The sequence below is a fragment of the Protomyctophum bolini genome (assembly GCF_963924005.1).
Source record: "Protomyctophum bolini genome assembly, chromosome: 12".
NCBI classification, from domain to species: Eukaryota; Metazoa; Chordata; class Actinopteri; order Myctophiformes; family Myctophidae; genus Protomyctophum; species Protomyctophum bolini.
The window spans coordinates 38,473,002-38,498,463 of NC_137873.1; the positions used below are offsets into that span (position 1 = coordinate 38,473,002).

A 25,462-nucleotide genomic window follows, 5' to 3' on the forward strand; every position below is an offset into this window, starting at 1 on the left:
CCTAAACTAATTTGCCATTTTTTACTATTTAAACAAAACCTTTTAAAATAGTTCAAATAAAGTTTTTTTTTAAATACCGGTAGTAAAAAATGGCAAATTAGTTTTAGGGATAAAGAATAAGGGTGGTGCAAGATGGAGCCCTAGAACTATATATTTTTGCCCAGTAATGCCATATTGTAGCCTATATTCTTGGCTAGGGAGAGACCAATTTTCCCGACTGGAATCAGTGGAATGAGAATGACACTCAAGCAAGTAAGCTATACTTACTTGGCCAGACTTTATGATTATGACTCCACGTTCCTATAGACTTCTAATGTATAAATTCAGTAGAGAATGCATGTGACATCATCATCATACCTGGAAGTTATGCAGGAATGCCTATACTGAGTGTGAGGAAAAAAAAACTTTCTAGCATTGACAGCCCATACATCCAAACAGAATTGACCTATTTGATTGCATTACTTTAAACAACATTACATTCACTTTGCCACTCAATCTGCCATTCACTTTATGCATGCAGGCTACTTCATAGCCATCAGTTATGGCCAAGACATTTATATCACACTACCTTAAATTGATAGGTGAAGGTATAAAGTGATTTACTTTAGCTATACGGCTTTGTCTCCCCTCCAGCACAGTAAACAGAAAATGCATTTTCACTATATATCCCTACACCAGAGTGGCAGTTTGTTTAGTGCAGGATTAATTGGCAGAAAGGGACAAACTCCAGATGGCGTGAGTCTGCTGGGACAATATGGGGCAGGCAACTTTGACAATGGAGACGGCCACTATATTTCCACAGTCACTCCAGAGGGCCACTACAGTTCCACACTCACTCCAGAGGGCCACTATAATTCCACACTCACTCCAGAGGGCCACTATATTTCCACACTCACTCCAGAGGGCCACTATATTTCCACACTCACTCCAGAGGGCCACTACAGTTCCACACTCACTCCAGAGGGCCACTATAATTCCACACTCACTCCAGAGGGCCACTACAGTTCCACACTCACTCCAGAGGGCCACTACAGTTCCACACTCACTCCAGAGGGCCACTATAATTCCACACTCACTCCAGAGGGCCACTATATTTCCACACTCACTCGAGAGGGCCACTATATTTCCACAATCAATCCAAAGGGTCACAGTGCATATTACTGTCGTAGCAAAAATAGCCGATCCACAAGCTCAAAACGCGCCGCACTGCATCGCATTTTGACCTACAAGCTCATAGCGCGCCACCGAGTAGGTCTGCTATTTTTTTTTAAACCAAAGAACATTTTTAGAATCTGATCTCAGGTCAGAATTAATGACCAATTATTTTGGTTTGTCCACATTCGTGGAGGCGGTGGCCCCAGAGTTAGTGTCGAAGTATAGCCTGAGCTAACGCTAGACCTTTCTGGCCTAGATGGGAGGGTCGCGGCTCAGATTTGCGCACACCCTGATTGGTTCACCGATCTGTCCGTCAGCTCCGCGGTCTCTCCTCACAGACCCATAAGGGTCCATGTGGTTCCATTTGTACACTCTCCGAGTTACAAACCCATAAGGGTCCATTTGGTTCCATTTGTACACTCTCCGAGTTACAAACCCATAAGGGTCCATTTGGTTCCATTTGTACACTCTCCGAGTTACAAACCCATAAGGGTCCATTTGGTTCCATTTGTACACTCTCCGAGTTACAAACCCATAAGGGTCCATTTGGTTCCATTTGTACACTCTCCGAGTTACAGACCCATAAGGGCCCATTTGGTTCCAAACTATCATTTAGCCATGGGGACCCTTCTGGAACTGCCTCAAGGACCCCTGGGGGTCCCCGGACCCCACTCTGGGAACCAGTGCCTTTATGTATTCAGAGAGGCATGGCCCGATCTGATATCTTGGAATAACATGGTGTGTTTTCAGTTCAGAGCATTCTGAAGTCCACACCCCTGTTGTGAAATGACTCACACTCTTTGGACACAGTGCACTCGGCATGCGAGGGAGGCTCGAAAATTGGCTACAGTATAAAATCTTCAGTGTTATTTTAACGCTGCAGCGTACATATGTAAGCAAATGGACCCTTAATGCAGGTCCACGTAATTACATTTGTATGGGCTATACTCTCAGAGTTGAAATGAACACTGAGGATTGTTACTCTGTGTATATACAGTACATAAAAAGTGCTGCACTGAGAGGAAGGATCAAATTGACTACATTAATAAAAGTATGGAGATTTAAAAAAATCCCCCTTCTTCCTGCGAAGAATGCAGGAGCTGATATATCTTCAACGAAAGTGTCCTTTTTTTTGTCCTATATATTTGTGTTTGTGCTTCGCGTCAAAAAGCAGCACAGATTGTAACAAACCGACTGACTGAAAAACGTCACGCGCACCACGCACCTACACGGGCTTCTCGCTCGCTGACCACCCACACAACCTGCACTGCAGTCCTCCTTGACAACAGCCTCCTCCTCCTCCCCCCACCACCACCACCACCCCCTTTCCATTCACCTGCCTCCGTCGCTGTCCTGCGTCACTCCCTATGTCAGTGTTGCCATGGAAACGTAACGATGCCCTGTGCTGTGCGCGCTCGCTCTGTGGTGCTGATGCAGGCGGGTTGGTGCTGACGTCGTCGCGCGATCCCCAGGGGTGGAATAAACTAACTGCATGCTTAGTTTCCACCTCGGGCAAACCGAGCATGCACGCGCTGTAATAAAGCCATGGTCTGTCTCTATATTATAGCCCCAAAGTGTAACTTTCATCTCAAAATCGGAGATGATTTCGCAAACCAAAAGTACTGTGTAAATGTTCAGTGCTTGTGGATTTGGCCCTGACATATACTATAGGCTATAGTCGTTATTGGTTATTATTTCAGCTGTCTGTCAACCTGCTGTGAATTGTCTATAGAAACAGCATTAGGCTGGAGTGATTATTTCCCATAAATATTTCATATATCTTTGCTGTCGGGCATGAAGCCTTGTATCTCCATATTTCAACGTTTTATGCCTTTACACGGCTATTTTCACTATTATATTAAACCCATTTTTATGTTTTAAAGCATTATGTTATGAACTTGTAGGTCTGCTATTTTTGAAAAATCTTTGCTTCTGAGGGGTTCCTGGAACTACATATCAGATGGGGATGTTGCGGCCAATTACATATCATTTTTGGTGTCCTTGACATGAAATATTGAGCACCATGCACTGATATAGATGCCAGGCCTAAATGGTTTAACCCATTCTGACCTGAGATCAGATTCATACGAGGTTTCCACTGAACACACACTGGGTCTGATGAACCCATTCTGACCTGAGATCAGATTCTAAAAATGTCAGTCGCTCTTCGATTTTTCAAAAATAGCAGACCTACAAGCTCGTATCGCGCCACTCGGTGGCGCGATACGAGCTTGTAGATCTGCTATTTTTCAATAGGTAAAGCATAACATGATGCCAACACCAAAATAGGTGCCCGGTCAGAATGGGTTAAAAAAAGATATATGAATAAATATAAACGGTCTGGGACTTACAAGCTTTACACCTGACAGCAACGATACAACGGTGAAGGTATAATAATAATAAAGTGACCTTCCTGCAGTCAGATATTGTATTGTGTTGTAGGCTATCCTGTTCTCTGTCTGCAGCTGGTAGAGAGCTCAACATCAAAGTAAAAACAAACAAAAAAAACAAAAAAAAAAGAAAACGATAGACTGTAAATTTACAGAAACAAAACATGGTTTCCTCAGTGCCCCTCTCAACACTTCCTTCCCCGTTTCATACAGACGTGAACTCTTCTCCGACAATACACTTCCAGCGCAGACCTTTTACTGACCCATGCAGTTCACTTTTCACTTCTCCTTGACTCCTTTATATGAAGGCTGACTGTTTTCATTCAGTGGTTTTGTGCATACCAGGGATGGCTGAACACGGCTCAGAATGTGCCTTGACAAGCTGAAGTGTATCAAGAGATGTCATGTTTGTTTCCATGCCCACTGATAAGATAAATGGTACATTAAATAGATTATAGTGGGGATAGGTTATGCCTAAGCTTTTTTTTTAAACACTTATAACAAATCCCCACATTATCAACAAATTATTCTATTCTATAGGCTCTTGATAATTTCTAGTCTGGGTTTATTGTCCAGATGTAGTATTGTTATTACATATTTAATAGCCTATACTTTTGATTACAGAGAGTTATTCCCTTATGAAGCTGTCACGTTACTATTATATTCTATATCTATTCAAGTTAACTCATCTGTGTGCCTCTAAATATTCATTCTGATCACTTTCAAGATGGCGTGAGAACTTTGTCAAAAAGTTCCTCTTAAAAGGCCGGGCCGTGTCTGTTAAGATGAAGAAATAATGCTGTAGGCCTGTGTTCTTCTATTCTTCTTCCCTCCTTTTAGCCTTCGCCTCCTTTACTTTATAAACCTTCCCCGCCCAGATCTCTGCTCTCTTTTAGCGACCCTGGGTCTTTTTTATGCTATGACATCAAACCACAATGCACTGCACTGTTTGTAGTTTACCTAGAGTCTCCATGGCAACAGGGACCGGGCTCTGCCCCCTATTTAAACGAAACCGGAAACAAACGTCATTTTGGGCCAATCTCAGCGCTCTGAAGTGACATAATGGAATTTTTAGGGATAGAAAGCGAGCGGAGGGTTGGGTGTGTGTGTGTGTGTGTGTGTGTGTGTGCATAGCAGTCGTGCCATCGGGGGGAAAGGCGAGCGCTTGTCGGGGTGTGTGTGTGTGTGTGTGTGCGCAGGAAAGACAAATCCCGATCGGCAATCTGAGAATATAGACTCGTGAAGTCAGTCGATAGAATTAGAACGCCGAAACAAAAGTGAAAATAAAGGGAAGACGTTGGGGTCACGTGAAGAAATAAAGGATCGGATCGCGGGCTGGTTTATATCTTTTTCTTTCCCTGCTTGGATTTTCCTGTTGACTTCTCGTTGTTCATGCGTAACGCTCAACATTCCCTCATGCGAGGGGGATAGAATGGAAACAACCCTCTACCCAGGCACCGCGCTCGACGACAACAGGATCTACGGCATCTATTCCCATTCCCAGAGCAGCATGATGAAGAAGGAAATCAATCTGAACCTGGACAAGTCGAACAACAACAACAACGCCACGGACCACCACCACCACCACCACCATGGCATCCTGACCTCCCCGGACTTGGGACTCCTGAAGCTGGCCTCGCCGGACCTCGAGCGCCTGATCATCCAGTCCAACGGCATGGTGACCACCACGCCGACGTCGCAGTTCCTCTACCCGAAGTCCGCCAGCGACGAGCAGGAGTTCGCCGAGGGCTTCGTCAAGGCGCTGGAGGACCTGCACAAGCAGAACCAGCTGAGCGAGGCGGCGTCGTGCGTCTCGACGGCCGGCGACAGGCTGGATCTCATCGGCGGAGGATCCAACAATGTCAACAACTCGTCGGTCTCCTCCAACAACAACAACAACGGCGGCGGCGGCGGCGGGCTCCAGGCGTCCGACCTCCCCGTGTACACGACTCTGAACGGCTACGGCGCCGCGGCCAGCCCCCTGGGCACCACGGTGAACTACTCCACGGACACCATTCCGTTCCCGCCGCCGCCATCTCACTTGCTCAACGCGCAGCAGCAGGCGGCCGCTGCGGCGGTGCTGTCACGACTCCAGCAGCAGTCTCACCACCACGCGGGGCTGAAGGACGAGCCGCAGACGGTGCCCGACATGCAGATCGGCTTCGGCAGCGACAGCCCGCCGCTGTCGCCCATAGACATGGACAACCAGGAGCGCATCAAGGCGGAGAGGAAAAAGCTGCGCAACCGAATAGCGGCGTCCAAGTGCCGCAAGAGGAAACTGGAGCGGATCTCTCGCCTGGAGGACAAGGTGAAGGGCCTGAAGACGCAGAACACGGAGCTGGCGTCCACGGCCAGCGTGCTCCGGGAGCAAGTGGCCCAGCTGAAGCAGAAGGTGATGAACCATGTCAGCAATGGCTGTCAGCTCCTCCCGAACCAAGTCCAGGCATATTAAGAGAGAGAGAGAGAGATAGAGAGAGAGAGAGAGAGAGAGGGGGGCAATGAATGAGAGGCATGTTTAAGCCTGATATCCACCACTTTGTATTCTGTATGGATCTCTCTTTAACAGTTTGTAAAGCTATAAGGTGGGGTTCTCATTCTGTGAGGATCTAAATGCCTGTGATCAGTTGAGACAGATATACCTTTTTCTCGTGTAAAAAAAAGGCATATAGAGACAGTCCATTGTCTCTGAATATATCAGAGGATCAGTGTAGGGCCTTTGTCAATGCAACGTCCAGGTATAAAAAGCCATGACTGACTGAAAAACACCTATTTGCATTAATTATGTAAAAAAAGGATAAGGCCATGATGATAGCCTGAATGTACTGGGGCATCACAGGTCAAAGTGACAGCAGATCTATAGGCTATAGCCCATTGTTTAATGAAAAGTTGGGCTACAAAAGCATTGTTATGCAGCAAACAAGGCTAATTTTGCAACTCAGCTATCCAGTGGAATACAATAGCCTTATGCCTGCATGTAAAAAAAGAAAAGAAAAAAAAGGACAATCTCAACAGTGCAACTTAACACCAGGGTGTCAACAGAGTGCTGTCACCCAACCCGTGTAATATAATGCCTTACTTGTTTACAAGCACTTACCAATGACAAATGTATATTTTATTTACCGAAACGTACATGTCTTATTTTCACATTATACTGTCCTAAGTCCTACTTGTAAGCTGCCCTTCCTTTTGCAAATTTGAACAGTGCATGTCGTGTAGCTCTGTACAGTATTGTATTTTCAATGATTATTGACTATTGTTGTGTAGCTATTAATGTTTCTTTTTTTCCAGTGCGATCTCTTCATGAATGTATATCTGTGTATACATGTTGAGAAGCCCCCATATAGCCATGTGTAATGGACTTTTACCTCCCCCAAAAAACATTTATTAAATTCAATGCATTATTACAGCTGGCTGTTGTGTTTATCTCGAACCTCGCGGAAGGCCAACTTTTACTGTAAACAACAAAACAAAATGCCATAGGCTACTTGATTCATGTTATCAGGAAACTCAAGGACTATTCTCTGCATGATTGTAGTAACTGGAGTACTTCAGGAGAACCAAACCATACATGGTCAAACAAGGCTGTATGGGTGGAAAATAGTAAAAAAAAAATATATATATATATATACTGCAATATTATGCCCTCTGGTGGGCAGAACTAGGAAATCCTCTGGGCTGTCATTTTACTAAGCCAACAGCAGAATATTTCATCAGCTCATTAATACATGTCTTTTTTTTTTTCCGACAACGGGACAAAGAAGCCATCTTTTACAACTCATTTATTGATTCCTCAATCCTTAGCAAACCTGGCTGGCATTACAGAATTACAACACGACTAAAACCCAATGGGGGGAGGGGGGGTATTTACAGTGAGAGAGAGGTGGGGGGGGGGGGTAGGGTATAGGATAGAATAGAGGAAGTTTACAACTGTAGCAATATGCAATAACAACATGAATGACTGATGCAGCGAAAACAAGCATTATCCTCCGGGACGTTTTCAGACCTTGGTTACTTCCAAAACATTTTCCCTTTTTTTTTTTTTTTATCTACTGGAAAGTGTAGTAGAACATAGCAGTGCAACCATTGCTTTAGCTTCTCCAGGCTTCACTTCTAAACCAGACCATTTGTTTTAAGTTGGCCCCAACTCTAAAAATGTGTCGAGTGTGTCGCGTCGACTCTGAAGCAAGCGTTCTTCTAAAGTGTACATATGGTTTATCTGGAAAGCGCTTTGGGAGGAATGATAAGCCAAACGGGCCGGCCAAGGCCCTTTATTCAAACAGTATTTTTAAAACAGAGAAAGCCTTTAGGCAGGGTTACTCGCTGCTGATAGGCAGGCATTACACAGTGCAAAGGCTGCTATATTCTGTGTTGAGGAACACAGAATATATACAGTTTTACCAAGTCTTCATTTCTTGAGAGTATAGGTTATGCAGCTTGTTTAAAAGTACAGAAGAATACAGTATGTACAGAAGTACATTTAGGGCTCCAACTTTGTCACCGCTAAACCCCTTATTCCTAAACTTCTTTGCCTTTTTACTATTTTTAAAAACATTTTTGAATAGTTCAACTAGCCAATCTACATTGACACGTTGTGAGCTTGTAGACTGGCCATTTTAACTACCGGTATTCAATAATGTTTTGCAAAATAGTAAAAAAAAAAAAAGGCAAAGAAGTTTAGGCATAAGGGGTGACGAAAATGGAGCCCATACTGTCCAAAAAAGGGGGAAATGTATTGGAATGCTTTACCGTTGTAATTTAGTAAGTATCGCTAGGTTTTTATTGTTCAGCGACATGACACAAACATGAATTGGGGAAACTCTGCCCTTTGCTCTAGCATGGCATATAGTGTTGAAAATGTGTTTTGAACATTACCGGAGCACCATCTCAAAAGTAAAATAAATAAAGTCATAAATACTTGTATATAAATAGAATTCTGAAATAATTTAGGTGCAAGCATTCCCATGCAGTCTGGGAATGTATGCAAGTTCAAATGTTCTGCATCGTATACACACACACACACACACACACACACACACACACACACAACACTATTCCCTTGTAGAACCAGAAAGGGAGAGAGAGAAATAATTAATCACACCATATGACATTTACCATGCTTAGAAAAAAAACCCTAAAAGTTTCCTCACAAAATGAAAAGAAAACCTGTATCTCGCTACTGATAACATGGGAGGCTATCTGGAAGTCAATAGGAAAAAAATGCAGTTTTGTTAGTGTACCACAGACAGTGCATACACAGAACTTCTCTAAAGTGTCTGCATATTATCCTTTGCAGTGCACAGTACACGGTGAGCAACAGTGAATGAGTACTTGGGACACATTAAGGGACGGTTTGGGACTTTAACGTTTGCTCCTGGGTGTCGAGCGGCTTACTAACACTGCATGGTTCTCAACCTTTTCAGGTCGTGACCCCCCCAAAATAACCAGATTTTAATCCTCCCCCACCCTCCACCCTGACAACTTGACAAGCACTTGTTATTGTAGGAGTTGAAGCATTAAATTAGTTCGACTCGGTTCCACAGATACATATTTTCAAAAGTTTGTCCTCTTATGTAATTTGTGACAATGTTTGAGCAGTTTGTATAGTAAAGTTTGTCGATTACTTTTGATGCAGTAACAGTCATTTTTTTTCCTTTTCTTTCTCTTTTTTTTGAGGCATTTCATACTTTTGTCACTTCACTGGGACCCTGCACCAAAATCATGTGGGGGACCCCCAGGAGCCACAGGTTGAGAACCACTGGCTTTACAATAACTAACTAGAACTGCACTCTGTCCAGTGCCTATACTTGCGCTTTGCACACAAGCAGGCTGTGCAAGAAGAGCGCGCAAGTACTGCCGACCGCTACGAACTTTCAAGTCTCAGCCTCCCTGTAAAACATTGAAATTAAATACTAAAGTCAGGTTATAACTGGCTGTCAATGGTGAATGGTGACGTTATTACGATACGTTTCAATATTGGTTGGGTAACGGGTAACATACGTGTATGTATGCAAGTTGAAAGTACTATACTGATGGTGACGTAGTTAAGATATGTTTCAACGTTGGGTTATAACTGGCTGTCGATGGTGACGTAATTAGGATATGTTTCAAGTGTCGGGTGAATTAAAGGTGATGTCTGTCTGTATGCATGTATGTAATCTGAAACCCATCTTTATTACGTCACCATCAAAAGCCAGTTATAACCCGGCATCGATACATATCTTAATTACGTCACCATCAATACCTACAGTATACCAAGAATACACGTGCATTCGTACCAGCACGGCCACAATACTTGTGCGCTCTGGTTGCGCAAGTAAAACAACTGTAGGGAAGAGCAGGGTCGGGGTCACATCTAAAGGCTCATACATAGTCTGGATTTACGGTGGTGAGGTGACCACCGAACTACAACATGACGTCACGAGCCGCGGTGAAGAGCAAACCACCGCCACCACTCCAGCCCATCTCTCTGTTTTTACTCACCACCGCTCAATGTTATTTCAGCTCCGGTGGTCACCTCATCACCGAAAATCCAGACTATGAATAGGCCTTCAGTAGGCTCACAGCAAACACACCATCATCCAATCAACCAATCAACCAACCGGGGAAAACGAAACAAAAAGCAGACGACGAAAAAAACATCACCAACATGCACTTCTGACAAAGCACAGGAATGCATCCATGACAGTCATATTTTATATATTATTTCTTCACAATAAATCTATTTTTTTTTGTTATATATATATATTATTATTTATACATCATCTTTTCTTCATAAAAGAAGCCTGTTTTCCATCATTTATTTTCCTCTAGTCCAAGGTTTACTTTGAAAATCCCCCAAACCAAAATGATTATTAAATGTTAAGTAAAAAAAAAAAAGAAAAAAAAAAAAGAAAGAAAGAAAGAAAAGCTGGAAGCGAGTGCAATGTTCTACTGTATGCCGTGTCCAAAACAACAGAAAGTCTACAAGTCCAACAAAAATAAATAATCTAACTGATATGCAAGATTTCTTTTGGTCCATTTTCTTCCCCCATTACTTAAAATCCTTACAGACAAAACGTAAAGACAATCTGGCAAAGCGACCCTGTTTCGACATCGGACATGGACCACGGGGCGTCTGCAGAAACTCACATGTGTGACTGGGATGTATGTAGTGGTGATTTTAACACGTTTCAAAACCACACCCGGCCCAATTCGACCAACTGTGACTATCCGTTAACGACCTGTATTTCCGAAGGGACTAAGATGACGCAAATTTTTAATTTGGTGGCCTTTTCACTTGAGGCGCTGGTTCTTGGAGGGGGGGGGGGGGGGGGGGGGGGGGGGAGTCAATGAAGTCACCGACTTGGACTTTACTTGGGAGTAAAAACACCATACATGAATAAGAAATTACATTAATTATTAGTATGCCCTGACCCCGGCCTTGTACAACGTTGTTATACAAATAATTTAAGATACATGTATGTATGGCTGGTGTGTGTAAGCCCTGTGTAATGCCTGATGGAGACGGCGAGTTCAGGCCAGGGTTGTACTGTACACAGTTCTTTAACCACTCTGCAATTATATTTGTCTTGAACCAAAGAACAACAATAAAAGACAAAGAAAAAAAGCTTACGTCAGGCTAAAAATCTCAGGGGGATTGACAGCTCACTCCGACAGTGCATGTGACGTAGTGCGAGGGGTAGAGAGCCTCTTTCTCTGTCTGTGTGTGTGTGTGTGTGTGTGTGTGTGTCTCTGTGTGTGTGTGTGTGTGTGTGTGTGTGTGTGTGTGTTCTTTAGCAAGCACAGTCCTGGTGAGACCTCTGGGGCGTCTCGTTGAGCTGTGGGCCCTGTTTGGAGCCCGTGACGGCGGGGTCAGCGTTGTCCAGACTGTCCGACATCCTCTCGCAGATGATGTCCACCAGCCGCTCAAAGGTCTGCTTCACGTTGATGTTGTCCTTGGCACTGCACTCGAAGTACTCGAAACCTGGAGAGAGGAAAATTTGCAGACATGTTCGTAAATGTGTGTGTGTGTTAAAAGTCTTTTAATTTGGACGGCAAGTTTTGATTACATGGCAATCTATACTCGAATGCCGGTGTATTGTGGTGAAAACCTCAGATCTCTACACAAGCTCTTTGTGTCGCAATTTGCAGCTAGGCATGTTGAGATGAGATGAGATATACATTATTGTCCCACGAGGGGAAATTTGTCTTGGGCAAAAGTGCATTAGTACATACATCAACGCTTTTTAAAACAGACAGACAATACACAGTAGCAGCAAAGTACAAGTCACAAGAGTATCACAAGAGAAGTGCAAATTGCAATAAGAGAAGGTATAATATTTAAAAAGTGCTAGAGTATGCTAGAGTGCTAGAGTATTCACAGTTTATGTTAATAGTTAATTGTTAATAGATTAATCGCTGTTAAGAAATTATTCAATTCAACTTAACCAAAATCCTGCGGTTCCATCCTGGGTATAGTTCTCTGTGAATGTAATGCTTTCTGCGAGCGCGCACGTGTGAATGTAATGCTGTCTGCGAGCGCGCACGTGTGGCCGAGGACCCCCCCCCCGCCTCGGTAGCCACAGAAACGTCTCTGCTTTCGCATGCGACGTGACAGACAAGACAGTGCACTTTTCATTCATTTATATGCTATATTGCTCAGACAAAGATGCCATTGCCTGACCCTGTATCTCAAATGGTCAAATAAATATTTGATTAAGGAATATAATGTGCCCTTTGTATTCTTTCTGTACATCAGCAAAATGTAGATTTTTATGTTACACTGAAATTAAGATTCTCAGATAAAAATTTAAAAAACGCTCCTTATCAACAAACCTGTTATTAGATCGATAAGGTTAATTCATTAATTGCTAATTCCAATCCCTAATTGCAGCACATTGTAAACGCACCCTGGGCAAGACCTACGCTGTAGAGGCTACCATTTGTTTGGGCGGAAGTTGCAGGATTTTACAAGGAAATTTGTAAGGAAATTACGTTGATGCTTTACAAATCAGTTTACGTTCTCCGCGAATGAAACAAGTGTTGTGATTGGCCGGGGGAAATATCACATCCGGGGGAAATACATCTGACGGATGTTCCGGAGGATACATCCGCGGATAGCTTCTCTGCCTTACGTTGTGACCAGGCTTTTCTTTTCACAGATAAGTAAGCCTGGTAAACGGTGTCAGGCAAGTTTTTTTGTTTACCTACCCAGTGGTGATAAGTAACTAAGTAACATTTGCTTAAGTACTGTACTTAAGTAAAATGTTGACTGAGTATTTACAATTCCCAATTATTTTACTTCTAGACAAATATTGTACTTGCGTAACATAATGCTTCAAAAACACCAACAGGGGTTCCCGCCCAGAATGGGTTAAAAAGGACCAAAATATGTGTATATTACACGTCCAAGGCACATGTCGGTTTGATTAGAGAAGACGTGTATACACGTTTTTAGCATCATAGGTGTTTAGTACATTTCTATGCCAATACTTTTGTACTTTTACTCAAGAAAATGTTGAATTCTGGACTTTCACCTTAACAGTAATATGGTAAATGTTGCATTTATATAGCGCCTTTATCCAAGGCGCTTTACATAGATTGTGCATTACATTCACACACACATTCATACACCGATTGCGACGGAAGCCCGGAACCCCTTTTGGTGTTTTAAGCATTATGTTAAACTTTTTTGCTATTGAAAAATAGCAGATACAAGCTCATAGCGCGGCACTCAGAGTGCCGCACTACGAGCTTGTAGGTCTGCTATTTTTGAAAAACCGTGAAAATGTGGCACACATCTTTGAATATTCTTTCAGCAAACGTTTTTAACGCAAATCTTTGCTTCTGGGGCGTCCCTGGAACTACATATTTTCAGATGGGGGTCGGCGGCCAAATACAGATAATTCTGGGGTTCCTTGACATGAGAACGTTTGAGAACATGAGGTTTTTCAGAAAACCGTCAGGATTTAGAAGACATTATTTTGTAGACTCGAGCTCAGGTCTAAAATGGGTTTCTAAGTCAAATAATTGGGTGCTTTTCTTTCCACCACGTTGACTTACCCAGCTGTTCAGAGAGCTGTCGGCCCCTCTCGGCGGCCACCACTCTCTCGTCCTCCATGTCACATTTGTTCCCCACCAGGAGGACCTGGGCGTTGTCCCACGAATACGTCTTGATTTGGGTCGACCTGCCAGCCAAACAAACACACACACACAGCACTTTGAAAATGCACTGGCTCATAATTAATGTCCTCCAGACAGGCAGGGCCACGGAGACTTCAGACGAGTGTTATTTATTTCATTTCTTTGCTGCAGGAGTCGGTTTTTTTCCCCCCTTCTTAATAATTAAACTGAATGACTCACTGGCTACATGGAGGCCAAAAAAAGTGACTGGAAGTATATTGGTCCATTTATAGAAAAGACTGCACACTTCTATTCTCGTCTCTTCTATCTATTGGACTATGTAACATAGCTTTGTAAATGTATGTTGTTGTGTGTGTTTGATATTTTATTTATACTAAATAGTGTACATTTAACAGCAACAAGCAACCAAGCTACAGTATTTAAATCTTCATTTGCCTGGGGTCATTCTCCCAATTTATCCCACATTATAGTGGAGTCTAGGGACCCCCAGGAGTCCTTGACTTTAGTTTAAGTTAAAATTGTTAATATAACATAAAAATAAATCAGTTTAACGACTTTAACCCTGTATACGTTGGCTGATCTACTCAGAATATAAATTGTGAGCTTACTTCAAAGTCATCAATAGCAATAATCGCTAAGAAAAGAATGGACAGTTGCCCACTAATTCCTTACCACACTGGTTCCCAAAGTGGGGTCCGGGGACCCCCACGGGGTCCTTGAGGGAGTCCCAGGGGGGTCCCCAGCTAAATGATAGTTTGGAACCAAATGGACCATTATGGGTCTGTAACTCAGAGAGTGTACAAATGGGTGGATAAATTGATTGTCCCAGAGATAGAAATGCCATAAAATGGGGGTCCGTCCGTAGACTAATTGGGGGGGGGGGGGGTCGTCGAAATGAAAATGGTTGAAAATCCCTGTTAGAGCCGTCTCTTTTGGGGGGTCCTTGGCATGACAAAGGTTTGGGGGACCACGGATTCCTTACCAGTCCTGTACGGCATTGAAGGACTCCTCGTTGGTGATGTCATACATGAGCATGAAGCCCATCGCTCCCCTGTAGTACGCTGTGGTAATGGTTCTGTAGCGCTCCTGGCCAGCAGTGTCCTACACACACACACACACACACACACACACACACACACACACACACACACACACACACACACAAAACCACATGTCAGGGCTGTTAAAATCAGTGTTGTTTTTTTGTTTCAGTCATAGTCAGACAGGGACAGACAGTAGACTGACAGGAAATGGGGAGAGAGAGATAAGGGCAGTAAAGGCCGTCGGGATCGGGAGTCAAACCCGCGGCACACTGCCAGACTGGATTACCAGCCACGGTGCCTGGACCATTGAGCCACGGCCGAGGAATGTCTTTAGTGTTAGTCTAGTTTTAGTCGACTAAATCTACGGGTGATTTAGTAGACTAAAATGTATTTTGGCGGGCCTTGATTGCGTCGTAATGACCGTTTTTACACAAATCTGCAGATCTACAAGCTCACAAGAGCTTGTAGATCTTCTATTTTCAGCATGCAACCAAGTGGAAAATGACTTATACTGGATCTCTTGTCCACTAGTCCCTCCCTAACATTTTAGTCTAGTTTTTATTTGTTGACGAAAATGTCAATATATTTAGTCATCATGGCTTAGTTTTCATTTAGTTTCCATTTAGTTTTTGTCAGTGAAAATTTTTTTCGACTACGAACATTTTCGTCTTAGTTTTAGTCGACAAAACACTGGTTAAAATGTGTATCGTATGTATGGTTGGATGCATTTCTTCTTTGATGTTGTGAGACACACAAGATTATCCTTGATGCAATCAACTGTCCTCCCGTGAACCTAAATGAAAACGGTGACAATGAATTGACGCAAGGCTATTGTCATTCTTTAACAATGTTACAGGATGCCAGGATTCTACACACCAAAAATCCACAAGTTCCCGTGGCGTGGCACAGCGTTTATCATTAGGAAACAGACACCCAGTGGGACAGAATTAGGCCTTTCGTCCATGTGTTAGTCAATGGTATCAGATTCCGGACAGAGAGCAGACAAAGTGAACTTGTGCTAAGCAGAGAAGCTATAATCAACAGATCGCCACCGTAGGTGGCATCCAGTAATGTTGACTCATGATTTAAAAAAGGTGACCAATGCCGTATTTGCAGATATGAAGGTGGCAGGATGGTTGTTATTGAGGATAGAAAGGAAGATTGGGTTTCTGAGATAAATATTTCTATCCCATCCAGCATTTTTTCTGAGATCAGCGCACATGATGCAATTTTCTGTGCAATTAAATGTTGTGCGTTACATTCACATACCCACTACCCAGAGACAGTGGAGGCAACCATGCAAGGCAAGACAGTCTGCTCTCTTCCAGGATTCGTGCACAGAAAATGTTTTGGGTAGCCTCCTAAGTGAAACTTGTGCTCCCAAATCAAAAACCTTTTTTATCCTTTCACTTTTTTTTTTAGTTATAGATGGTATGCTCATGACATCATCATCATACCCGAAAGTTAGAGTGTCAAAAAACTACTTTCTGGCCTTGACAGCGGACAGCCCATACATCCAAACAGAAAAGTCCTTTCTCATTGCATTAAACGACATTAAACAAAGTTAAACTCACTTTGCCACTCGATCTGCCATTCACTTTATGCATGTGCATACCCTCTATTGATTAGATTATGGCCTGGTCACTTCAGTGGTAACTGATGGGTACATACAGTAGGCCTACATAGGGGAATTAGGCCGTTTCCACTTTCTACACCGTCTCTTACTCACTACTCACTACTTAACATGTTAAAAGAGAAATTCTCAAATTACAGCAGTATGAAATTGTTGAGCTTGTAGGTCTGCTATTTTTGAAAAATCGAAGAACGACTGACATTTTTAGAATCTGATCTCGGGTCAGAATGGGTTAATCAGACCAGTGTGTGTCCAGTGGAAACCTCGTATGAATCTGATCTCAGGTCAGAATGGGTTAAGGTTGATGAACGGATTAAGGTTGGCGCACATGTGCACCTCCGTGCTCGGTGTTATGGTTTGGTTAAGGTTTGAGGTAGGTTGTCGACTGGTAGGTTGGGTCGGTCCCAAACATAGACATATAAACGTAGACGCCCTTTCCGGCTCTGGAGCGTGTATGCGCTCAAGGGAGGGCTCTGGAGCGTATGTGCGCTCAAGGGAGGGCTCTGGAGCGTATATGCGCTCAAGGGAGGGTTCTGGAGCGTATATGTGCTCAAGGGAGGGCTCTGGAGCGTATATGTGCTCAAGGGAGGGCAAAACATTCCCGAGATTCCGTTGCGAAGCCCCACGTGAAGCATGAGCGCGCATCACAGTAGAGCGCATGTTCGGGTCTGATAAAGTACCCGGAAAAGATGCGCTGTGATTGGCCAGTAATCACTCGAGTGGCAGCGTGACGTACCGTAACGTGCCTTCCACACTTCCGGCATACTTCCTCCCCTGGTGTAACACACATCGCTCCAACGAACTGCAGCGACCAATGAGGCATCTATTTCTTTTAACCCATTCTGACCTGAGATCAGATTCATACGAGGTTTTCCACTGGACACACAACTGGTCTGATTAACCCATTCTGACCTGAGATCAGATTAAAAAAAATGTCAGTCGTTCTTCGATAAAAAAAAAAAAAGCAGACCTACAAGCTCGTAGCGCGCCACTCGGTGGCGCGCTATGAGCTTGTAGATCTGCTATTTTTCAATAGCTAAAGCATAACGTAATGCTAACACCAAAACGGGTTCCCGTTCAGAATGGGTTAATATGTATATGGTCCCAAACCTACGGTATATTCAAATTGCTTTGAGGCCGGCCGGGTGGACGGTGGCCGTCATAAATGTAACATCCGGATTCGATTAGCCAACACAATCCATCGGCTTTGCGGATCCGTCAACCGTTTGTGTGACGTAGTTTCTCTGATCGGCGCTACTACTAGATGTGAAGGCCACGTAGCGGCATGAACATCAAGGAATGGGAGAAAAAAAAAGAAAACTCGAGCATCATAAAATTCAGATGTGCTGGCCTGCCCTGCACTTAGCTAATTTACGTTGTGACTGAGACTTCTACGTTACTGTATGCATGCATTTTGTATTAGGCTTTAATCCATTCTGACCTGGCACCCATTTTGGTGTTGGCATCATGTTATGCTTTAGCTATTGAAAAATAGCAGATATACAAGCTCATATCGCGCCACCGAGTGGCGCGATACGAGCTTGTAGGTCTGCTATTTTTGAATAATTTGAAGAACGACTGACATTTTTAGAATCTGATCTCAGGTCAGAATGGGTTAATCAGACCAGTGTGTGTCCAGTGGAAACCTCGTATGAATCTGATCTCAGGTCAGAATGGGTTAATCCGTTCTCTTTTATTCGTCTCTCTCTCTAACCCAGAAACTGTGAAACATTCTGTAACAAATGTAAAATGGATTTAAAAGTACGGTTTCAATAATGGTTTGCTTCTTAGTTTGGCAAACAGCTTTAGTACAGGAGATGGACGTTTGTATGGTTCTGCGGTTTGAGACATTCACGGAAAATTCACTGAACGGCATCTCAAGTAAACAATAAATCAAGTTCTGTGCCTGTCAGAGAGAGAGAGAGAGAGAGAGAGGGGGGGGGGGGTGGTAACTGTACAGAGCTCTAATGAAACAAAGCCTTCCTGAGACATGCACCTTTTCAAAGCGTCTTGTGCATTGGAAGTTGCAGCATAATACAAAACAGATCAAATACAGAGTGTTGTACAGAACACAAACGGTAATCTGATAAACCTAATGAGCGCAGCTGGCTTGGACCTAAATAAAAGTTTAACATGATGACTCAGTGTAAGTAAGAGAGCTTGTGTTACAGAGAAGAGAAGAGAAGAGAAGAGAAGAGAAGAGAAGAGAAGAGAAGAGAAGAGAAGAGAAGAGAAGAGAAGAGAAGAGAAGAGAAGAGAAGAATGGCCCTCATACTTGCCACATTAGTCATGGTCTAAAAAAAGAACGAGAACCCCCCAATATCTGGATCCATTGAGAGAACATCTCCAACTATAGCTGTAGCAGAATAACAAAATCTGCTTACATACTAGTGTTGGAAACAGGCAGGCAGTGGCACCAGACAATCCAGGGCACTGTCCAGTGTCCATGGACGGTCCATTATGTCTTTTTCTTTGGGGGGGGGGGGTGCCTACTGTGCTTAAGACCGCAATGGGACCTCCTTACTGGTCCCACTCACTCGCTGTGAATCAACACATCTTTGCAAAAAGTCTAGTCTATTGTGCTTTCAGAGTTTTACATGGTAATGCGGAGGAATGTGCTGAGGGACTGGACATCCATATGGCCACGAGGGAATGATCATGATAAAGTCAGGGAGGCATTGCATGTTGCATTTAGGTTGGGGGGGGATAGAAGAGTAGTCTGTGTACCACAGTCTGGCGTCGCATACGCTTTTGATAATTTCCCCCAAATCTTCTTTCTGTTGTGTCAGTGAAAATCAAATGGTTTCTTTCTCACTTGGACCCAAACATAATGCTTTTATCCTTTAAGTTTGGATGGAAGTACAAAGCACACAATACTTACAATGTGGTTTGGTCCCAAACTCTGTCAGAACATCATACGGGTTTGGCTAAGAAGCAATTCACTAGTGGCAACAACCTTAAAATCTATGCATGTTGGGCTCCTCACCCAGATCTGCAGCTTTATCCTCTTGTCGTTCCTGTAGATGGTCTTGACCTTGAAGTCGATCCCCACCGTGCTGACGAAGGCCGGCGTGAACGAGTCGTCGGCGTAGCGGAACAGGAAGGACGTCTTTCCCACGCTGCTGTTCCCGATGATCAGGATCTTGAACATGTAATCAAAGTTCTGGTCCGAGGACTCCTTCTGGCCGTATGTGGCATTTGCTGACGCCATCTTTTTGGGGTCGGGGGGGGGTGGGGGGGGGGAAGCAGAGATACAAATGTAGATACAGGTCATGATGGAGTACAGGTTATATTTTGTACAAGTTGTAACACAGCTTCAGGTTAGCTGCAAGGTTAATTAACCCATTCTGACCGGGAACCCATTTTGGTATTAGCATCATGTTATGCTTTAGCTATTGAAAAATAGCAGATCTACAAGCTCATAGCGCGCCACCGAGTGGCGCGCTACGAGCTTGTAGGTCTGCTATTTTTGAAAAATCGAAGAACGACTGACATTTTTAGAATCTGATCTCAGGTCAGAATGGGTTAATCAGACCAGTGTGTTGTCCAGTGGAAACCTCGTATGAATCTGATCTCAGGTCTGAATGGGTTAAATAAGGTTAGGAAGTGAAGACCATACGGTGGACTCCATGTTGCTCCCTGGAAGGAAAGAAGCATGCGCAGGGAAGCTGAACACGGAAGTGTTGGCTGCATCTAGCCCATTGCACATGTTTCTTTCCTTCCAGGGAGCAACATGGAGTCCACCGTACGGCTTTCTAACCTTATTTAGTTAACCTTGGTTAGCCGCAGTCACAGCCAGGGGAAAAAGGGGGACAACCCATTTCAAGTAATCAGGTATCACTACAGTAACCTAAAACAGTAACAAAGTAAAAAAAACAGCTGATCATAAGAAACATCAAATTATATAAACGACTGGAATCTGCAGCTCAGAGGAGAACGGAAACAAGCTTGGAGTCAAATCCAACAGAGCCCAAAACCACTAGGGCTAGTACAGCACTGTAGATAGTCTATGGCTGCCATGGTCATAGCCCATTTTTGGGGGTACCCCGCGAGGGGCGGTGCACGCAAAATATATTTCTTATTATATCTCCCCCCCCCCCCCCCCCCCCCCCCCCCCCCCCCCCCGCACCGCTAGCAGAGGCAAAAATCACGCCCATGGTCCTCTAGTCTAGCACATCCAACCATGGATCCATTACACCACAGCAAGCCTATACATGGTTACAGTATAGGCACAATTTCCCACGCAGAATCTTATAGTACCCCTATTGGCCTGAATAGAAGACTAAGTTTTTTTACCCAATATCCTAAACATTATTATTATGGTGGTGGTATTTATTAATCGGGGACTAGACTATTTTTCCACAAATGAGTCTTGAATAATGGGGGGGGGTCGTCCTCTAATCAGAGTCGTCTTACATTCGGAACATTAATATCATTGTCTGTCCGAGTCTTTTCTGGGTCTGTGCATAAATAAAGTATAGGGCAAACAGTGCAGGTTCTTGTGATCTTGATCGGGTCTTAATGCATCCTGTTTGTTGATACAATAATAACAATAGTCTAGTTTGTGATCAAATGACGCTCTGCATTAGCGTATCCTTACTGAGATATGATCAAAATCCACTTCCCTTTCGGTCCCTGCGTGGCTTATAATTCAAAGAAATGGGACAAATCAAAAGGTCCTGGTGAGATCTCCTAAAATAGACCGACATAACCACATTTACCAGACCTCCAACTATTAAAGGAACAGAATTCACATTATTCAAACCCATGGCATGAACTTGAAAATCATTTGTTGACTCCACCAGGCAGAAGGCATGGGGGGGAGAGTATGTTTTGCACTCCGTCTGTGTGTCTGTCCGTGTACAGCTAATGTCCGGCGCCGTTAACCCGGTCAATGCCAAATTTTGCACACACACTCCCTGGATGCCAAAGATGAACCTCTACACCAAATTTCCCAGAACGGCCCATTATAGCGCCACCAAGAGAGCCACCTTTTGAAAAACACATTTGATATTACTCCTCCAGATTCTGTCCAAAAATCCCGTAGTATCCCAAGTATCTCTATAGAGCGTCGCAGTCCCTCCCCCTTTCAGAACGACGAGTGGCCCAGGAAATGAAATGCAATGCATTTCTCCCATAGGATTTTCTTATAGTATTTATTTTAAAGACGGTTACGCCGCGGACAAAGCCAACTCGGATCGTGACAAATCATGACAATGAACACAATATTTTGGGCCGATCAAATCATTAGAAAGAAGAAATTAAAGGCAGGAGACAACACTATTCGTTTTGTTTTTCCTGACCTGACCTGCCCTACCTGTGCCCCAAGGGGCACTTTATCTAGTTAAGAAGTATTATTGTATTGTATTACACTGTTATACAATTAGACAGCATATGCATCTGCCTGGTTCCTTTCTCCCACAGGCTCAAACCTCTGATGCCATCCACTAATTGTCTCCACTAGGCCGAAGGCATGGGGAGAGAGTATGTTTTGCACTCTGTGTGTCAGTGTGTGTCCGTCCATGCGTGTGTCCGTCCGTCTGTGTACAGCTAATCTCCGGCACCGTTAACCTGGTCGATGCCAAGCTTTGCACACACACTCCCTGGATGCCAACGAACCTCTGCCCCAAATTCCAGCTAGGCATGTTATAGCGCCACCAGGAGGCCGACTTTTGTAAAATATATATATATATATATATATATATATATATTACTCCTCCATATTTTGTCCAAAGATCCCGCAAATTGTTAGACAGCATCTCTATAGTCATGTCCGATATTTCATATTACATCCTGATTGGCCAATAAATATTGGCTTTCAAAGTTGGCAGGATTGGCCCGTTTTGACCAAAAGCCTCAAATCTTAAACGCAGCGTGCAATTTACCAATTGCCATCCAAGGCGTAAGAAGACATGGCACCCTTTTCACATTGGCCTATTATAGCGCCACCAGGAGGTCACAACCTGACCTGCCCTGGTGGAGAGGAGACCTGTGTCCCGAGGGGCACTTTATCTAGCCATCCATTTCAAACTATTCGGCAAACCTTTGTAGTGAGTGTGCACATATAGTAAGGGCCGATTCATACTCCTATTTTACCACTGTTCCGGCGCTGTAGTGCCGAAATGATTTCGGCTCTTCAGAAATTTTCAGTAGCACAGAAGAGCCGACTTTAGCACGGTACCCGCCCCCCCGAACCTCAAATGACGTCACATTGTAGGCTCTACAGAGCCGAACCGACTTTTATTCGGCTCTAAAATAGGAGTATGAATCGGCCCCAAGTCTCTGTATGATTGATTGATTGAGGATTGAAGTATTTATTAACAGTTTGCAGAATGGGTACATTTCACATGAAAGCACAACGCAATACAAAGACTGTTACTGTGGACGACACACTGATAAAGCATTAGCCTATACTTGTTTACAACAGGCCATTTTCAATCCATCAGAATATTTAGAGGCATACAAATATACACTTCTATATTTAAAAAAAAAAAAAGGAAATCATGTATAAAGAGGTTAAACGGGGAAAAAATGCACACATGAGAAGAGAAAACGAATAATCAAATCTGAATTATGTGTAAAGAATAGATGTGCCAGGTGTGGTGGAGTTGAGTCATCATGGCTTAAGTAACTTAAGTTAAGTTAATACCAACCCAGTATTTCAAATGAATCAGAAAATGCACTTATAGTCAGAACTAAGGGAAGGTGTTGTCATCTTATTCTCATAATCAATTATGAATTTGTATATGAAACATGTTGTACATGATTGAAACATGCGTATAGGCATTCACTTTACGTACAGTAGGCCTAATTAAGTTAATGCCAGGCAGTCAGTCCAACTGCACAGACGAGTTAATTAACCGTCTGTGGCAAAGTGCAGTCAAAGGCTATTCTGTTCTTAATCGCCAGACAGACAGGGAAAGGACTAGTATAATTATTTGAGATCATAAATAATGCCCCTCTGAACTGAAGCAACCCTGTACCTATGGTTTACTTTTTACGGGGATGAATTGAGTCATCTTCGCCAGGACAGGTAGATATGGGTGCCTATAATAACGTCTAACTTACGGGGATAAGGAAAGAAAGGACTGCACTCCCTGGCTGACTGTCTCCCCACGGAGCAATAAGATAAGAGGGCGGAAGCACCAAGGCTTAACCAGCCAGTTAAGCATCGGCTCAACTGCCTCTATATCCCATCCAGACGAGACTAGAGAGACACCTCATGGAGAACCAATTCATTATGAATGCACATATGGTTCATGGTCGGTTACATGTTTATCAGGTATTTATTATAGGCCTGCACAGTAGATGATGTGACATGTGAGGCATTGTCGTGTCCAATACATCCTCGATTCCTCGGACAAAATATTGCCCGTCTATTTCAGCATTCGAGCTGTTTCTGATGACAAAATAAACACTTGTCAAAAAAATCAACCGCATCTAAAGCACGTCGTAGCCTATACGGGTCTGTCACAAACCGCTATAGCTATACCGTTAGCTGGCCAGACCCCCCACGCCTTTGGCTGTGTGTTGGGCACCCCGATTCCCTCCCCCATGGCATGCGATTGCTAGACAATATAGGATTGATTTAAAAAATATATATATAAATATAGCACCGTTTGACAGTCAGGCTAACATCTACACCATCATGACTAGCATAGCATCACACTTTAATGGACAGGTCGGCAGCCGCCAGCCAGCCAGCCAGCATCCATGTCAAATGAAGGTTACTACTCTTCCTCGTTTTTACCGCACAAAATGACAATATTTCATTATGGCGTGATAAATGACAGTTTGTCCCAAATAACGCCTTCTAGCTGCTACTGTTTTTGGATCCCAATAACGCACGGGACAGCTAGGAGAAATCGGCCCAAGAAGCAATAAGGCTTACCGTGAAATGTGTGTGTTGTATATATCCTCCCTCCTCGGCTTGGTCCGTGCTGCTGGCTCCCAGCCCACTGCTGCACCTGCAGTAGGTCGGGGGGCGTCACGTGACCCACGGGCTCCCCACTGGGCGGGTACCAAGTGGAGCTTTAAACCCAGGGTTGCCAAGTCCGATTATTTCCCGCAACTTTTGTCCTTTTTTTATTTTATATTGGTATTTTATCAAATAAAATATATTATTTTATATTCTATATAAAGGAATTTAGTCCCTTGTTTGTGTCGAATCTGGGTTGCACATGGTTTGTTGAACGCTGGTGTTGTGGGTGTGGACTTCGTTGACATCAAGGAAGTATTTAGACAGGTACAGATCTTGGTGTTGTATCGAATCTTGTGGACCAGACGCATTGCTGTATTCATCAACCCTAAGCCATTCCAGCCTATCAAAGTGGGCAGGGGTGAGGTGGGTTCGGGGAGTGAGGCCAAGTTTGTTTTGGGAAGTCTGGAGCCTTGTTTTAAGGGCATTTGAGGTGCTGTGGTACCAAGAGGTGCATGCATAGTCGAAGAACCATTTGCTTTTAGCTTGTTAACAAGTATGGAGTGGTTCACAATGTCAAAAGCCTTTTGGAGGTGCTGCAGTATTTGCCAGAATCCACCTCGTGTTTGATGTGGTCGCTCAAATAGAGGAGGCATGTGTGGAGTGGGATGTTCTGAAGCCTGATTGGAATTCAAACTTCTTCTTTTTTTAGGCAAGATACTTTTCAACCTGTTCATAGACATAGACTATTTTTCTTGTGCAGGGGGGTTACTTTGGCCAGTTTGGAATCTTGTGTGGGTGATGATTGGAGCTATAGATGGCTGAGAGAAATTTGGAGGGAATATTGTCATGGCCTTGTGGGGTTGAAGGGCACTCAGTTTTTGAAGTACCTCCACAGTTGTTACCATTGTCAGTTTAAAATCTTTACAAACACCTAGGTTTTTGTAGAAGGCTGGGAGGGCAGTGTGTTAACCAGCGTTGTTGCAATGTTTGTAAAGAACATGTTTAAGTAGCTACATCAAGCTTGTCAGTGATGAGGGTGTGATTTGATCACACCCTTTGTAAACGTGGTTTTTAGTTTCTGACTGCAGCCTAGTTGGTTGTTTAGTGGCTTCCAGAGCTCCCGGGGATTATTTTTGTCTTCCTGATAAATAAATAAATCCATTGAATCTTTTTTTATTTATTTATTATTAGTAGCCTA

General features: G+C 43.6%; 2 protein-coding genes across 2 annotated transcripts; one reads left to right on the plus strand and one right to left on the minus strand.

Moving 5' to 3' along the window:
* The first annotated feature begins 4,542 nt into the window (after window positions 1–4,542).
* On the plus strand, window positions 4,543–6,949 carry jund (JunD proto-oncogene, AP-1 transcription factor subunit). The gene has a single exon (XM_080778784.1). It carries the CDS (start codon window positions 4,978–4,980, stop codon window positions 5,995–5,997), a length of 1,020 nt encoding a protein of 339 aa, XP_080634910.1. The 5' UTR covers window positions 4,543–4,977; the 3' UTR covers window positions 5,998–6,949.
* Window positions 6,950–7,101: 152 nt separating this feature from the next.
* LOC308325986 (ras-related protein Rab-3A) lies at window positions 7,102–24,312 on the minus strand. The gene is made up of 5 exons (XM_080778785.1): window positions 24,235–24,312; window positions 19,330–19,554; window positions 14,650–14,768; window positions 13,587–13,711; window positions 7,102–11,508 (listed from the first exon to the last, which is right to left on the minus strand). The coding sequence occupies exons 2-5, from the start codon at window positions 19,552–19,554 to the stop codon at window positions 11,318–11,320; spliced, it is 660 nt and encodes a 219-aa protein (XP_080634911.1). The 5' UTR covers window positions 24,235–24,312; the 3' UTR covers window positions 7,102–11,317.
* Window positions 24,313–25,462: the final 1,150 nt, after the last annotated feature.

Excerpts from the sequence above, each read along its gene's own strand:
- jund (XM_080778784.1), top strand. The coding sequence starts at position 4,978 with ATGGAAACAACCCTCTACCCAGGCACCGCGCTCGACGACAACAGGATC.
- LOC308325986 (XM_080778785.1), bottom strand. The coding sequence starts at position 19,554 with ATGGCGTCAGCAAATGCCACATACGGCCAGAAGGAGTCCTCGGACCAG. Across the intron at positions 13,712-14,649 it reads TTCAATGCCGTACAGGACTG|GTCGACCCAAATCAAGACGT; the intron begins GTAAGGAATCCG and ends TTTGGCTGGCAG. Across the intron at positions 11,509-13,586 it reads ACAGCTCTCTGAACAGCTGG|GTTTCGAGTACTTCGAGTGC; the intron begins GTAAGTCAACGT and ends TCCTCTCTCCAG.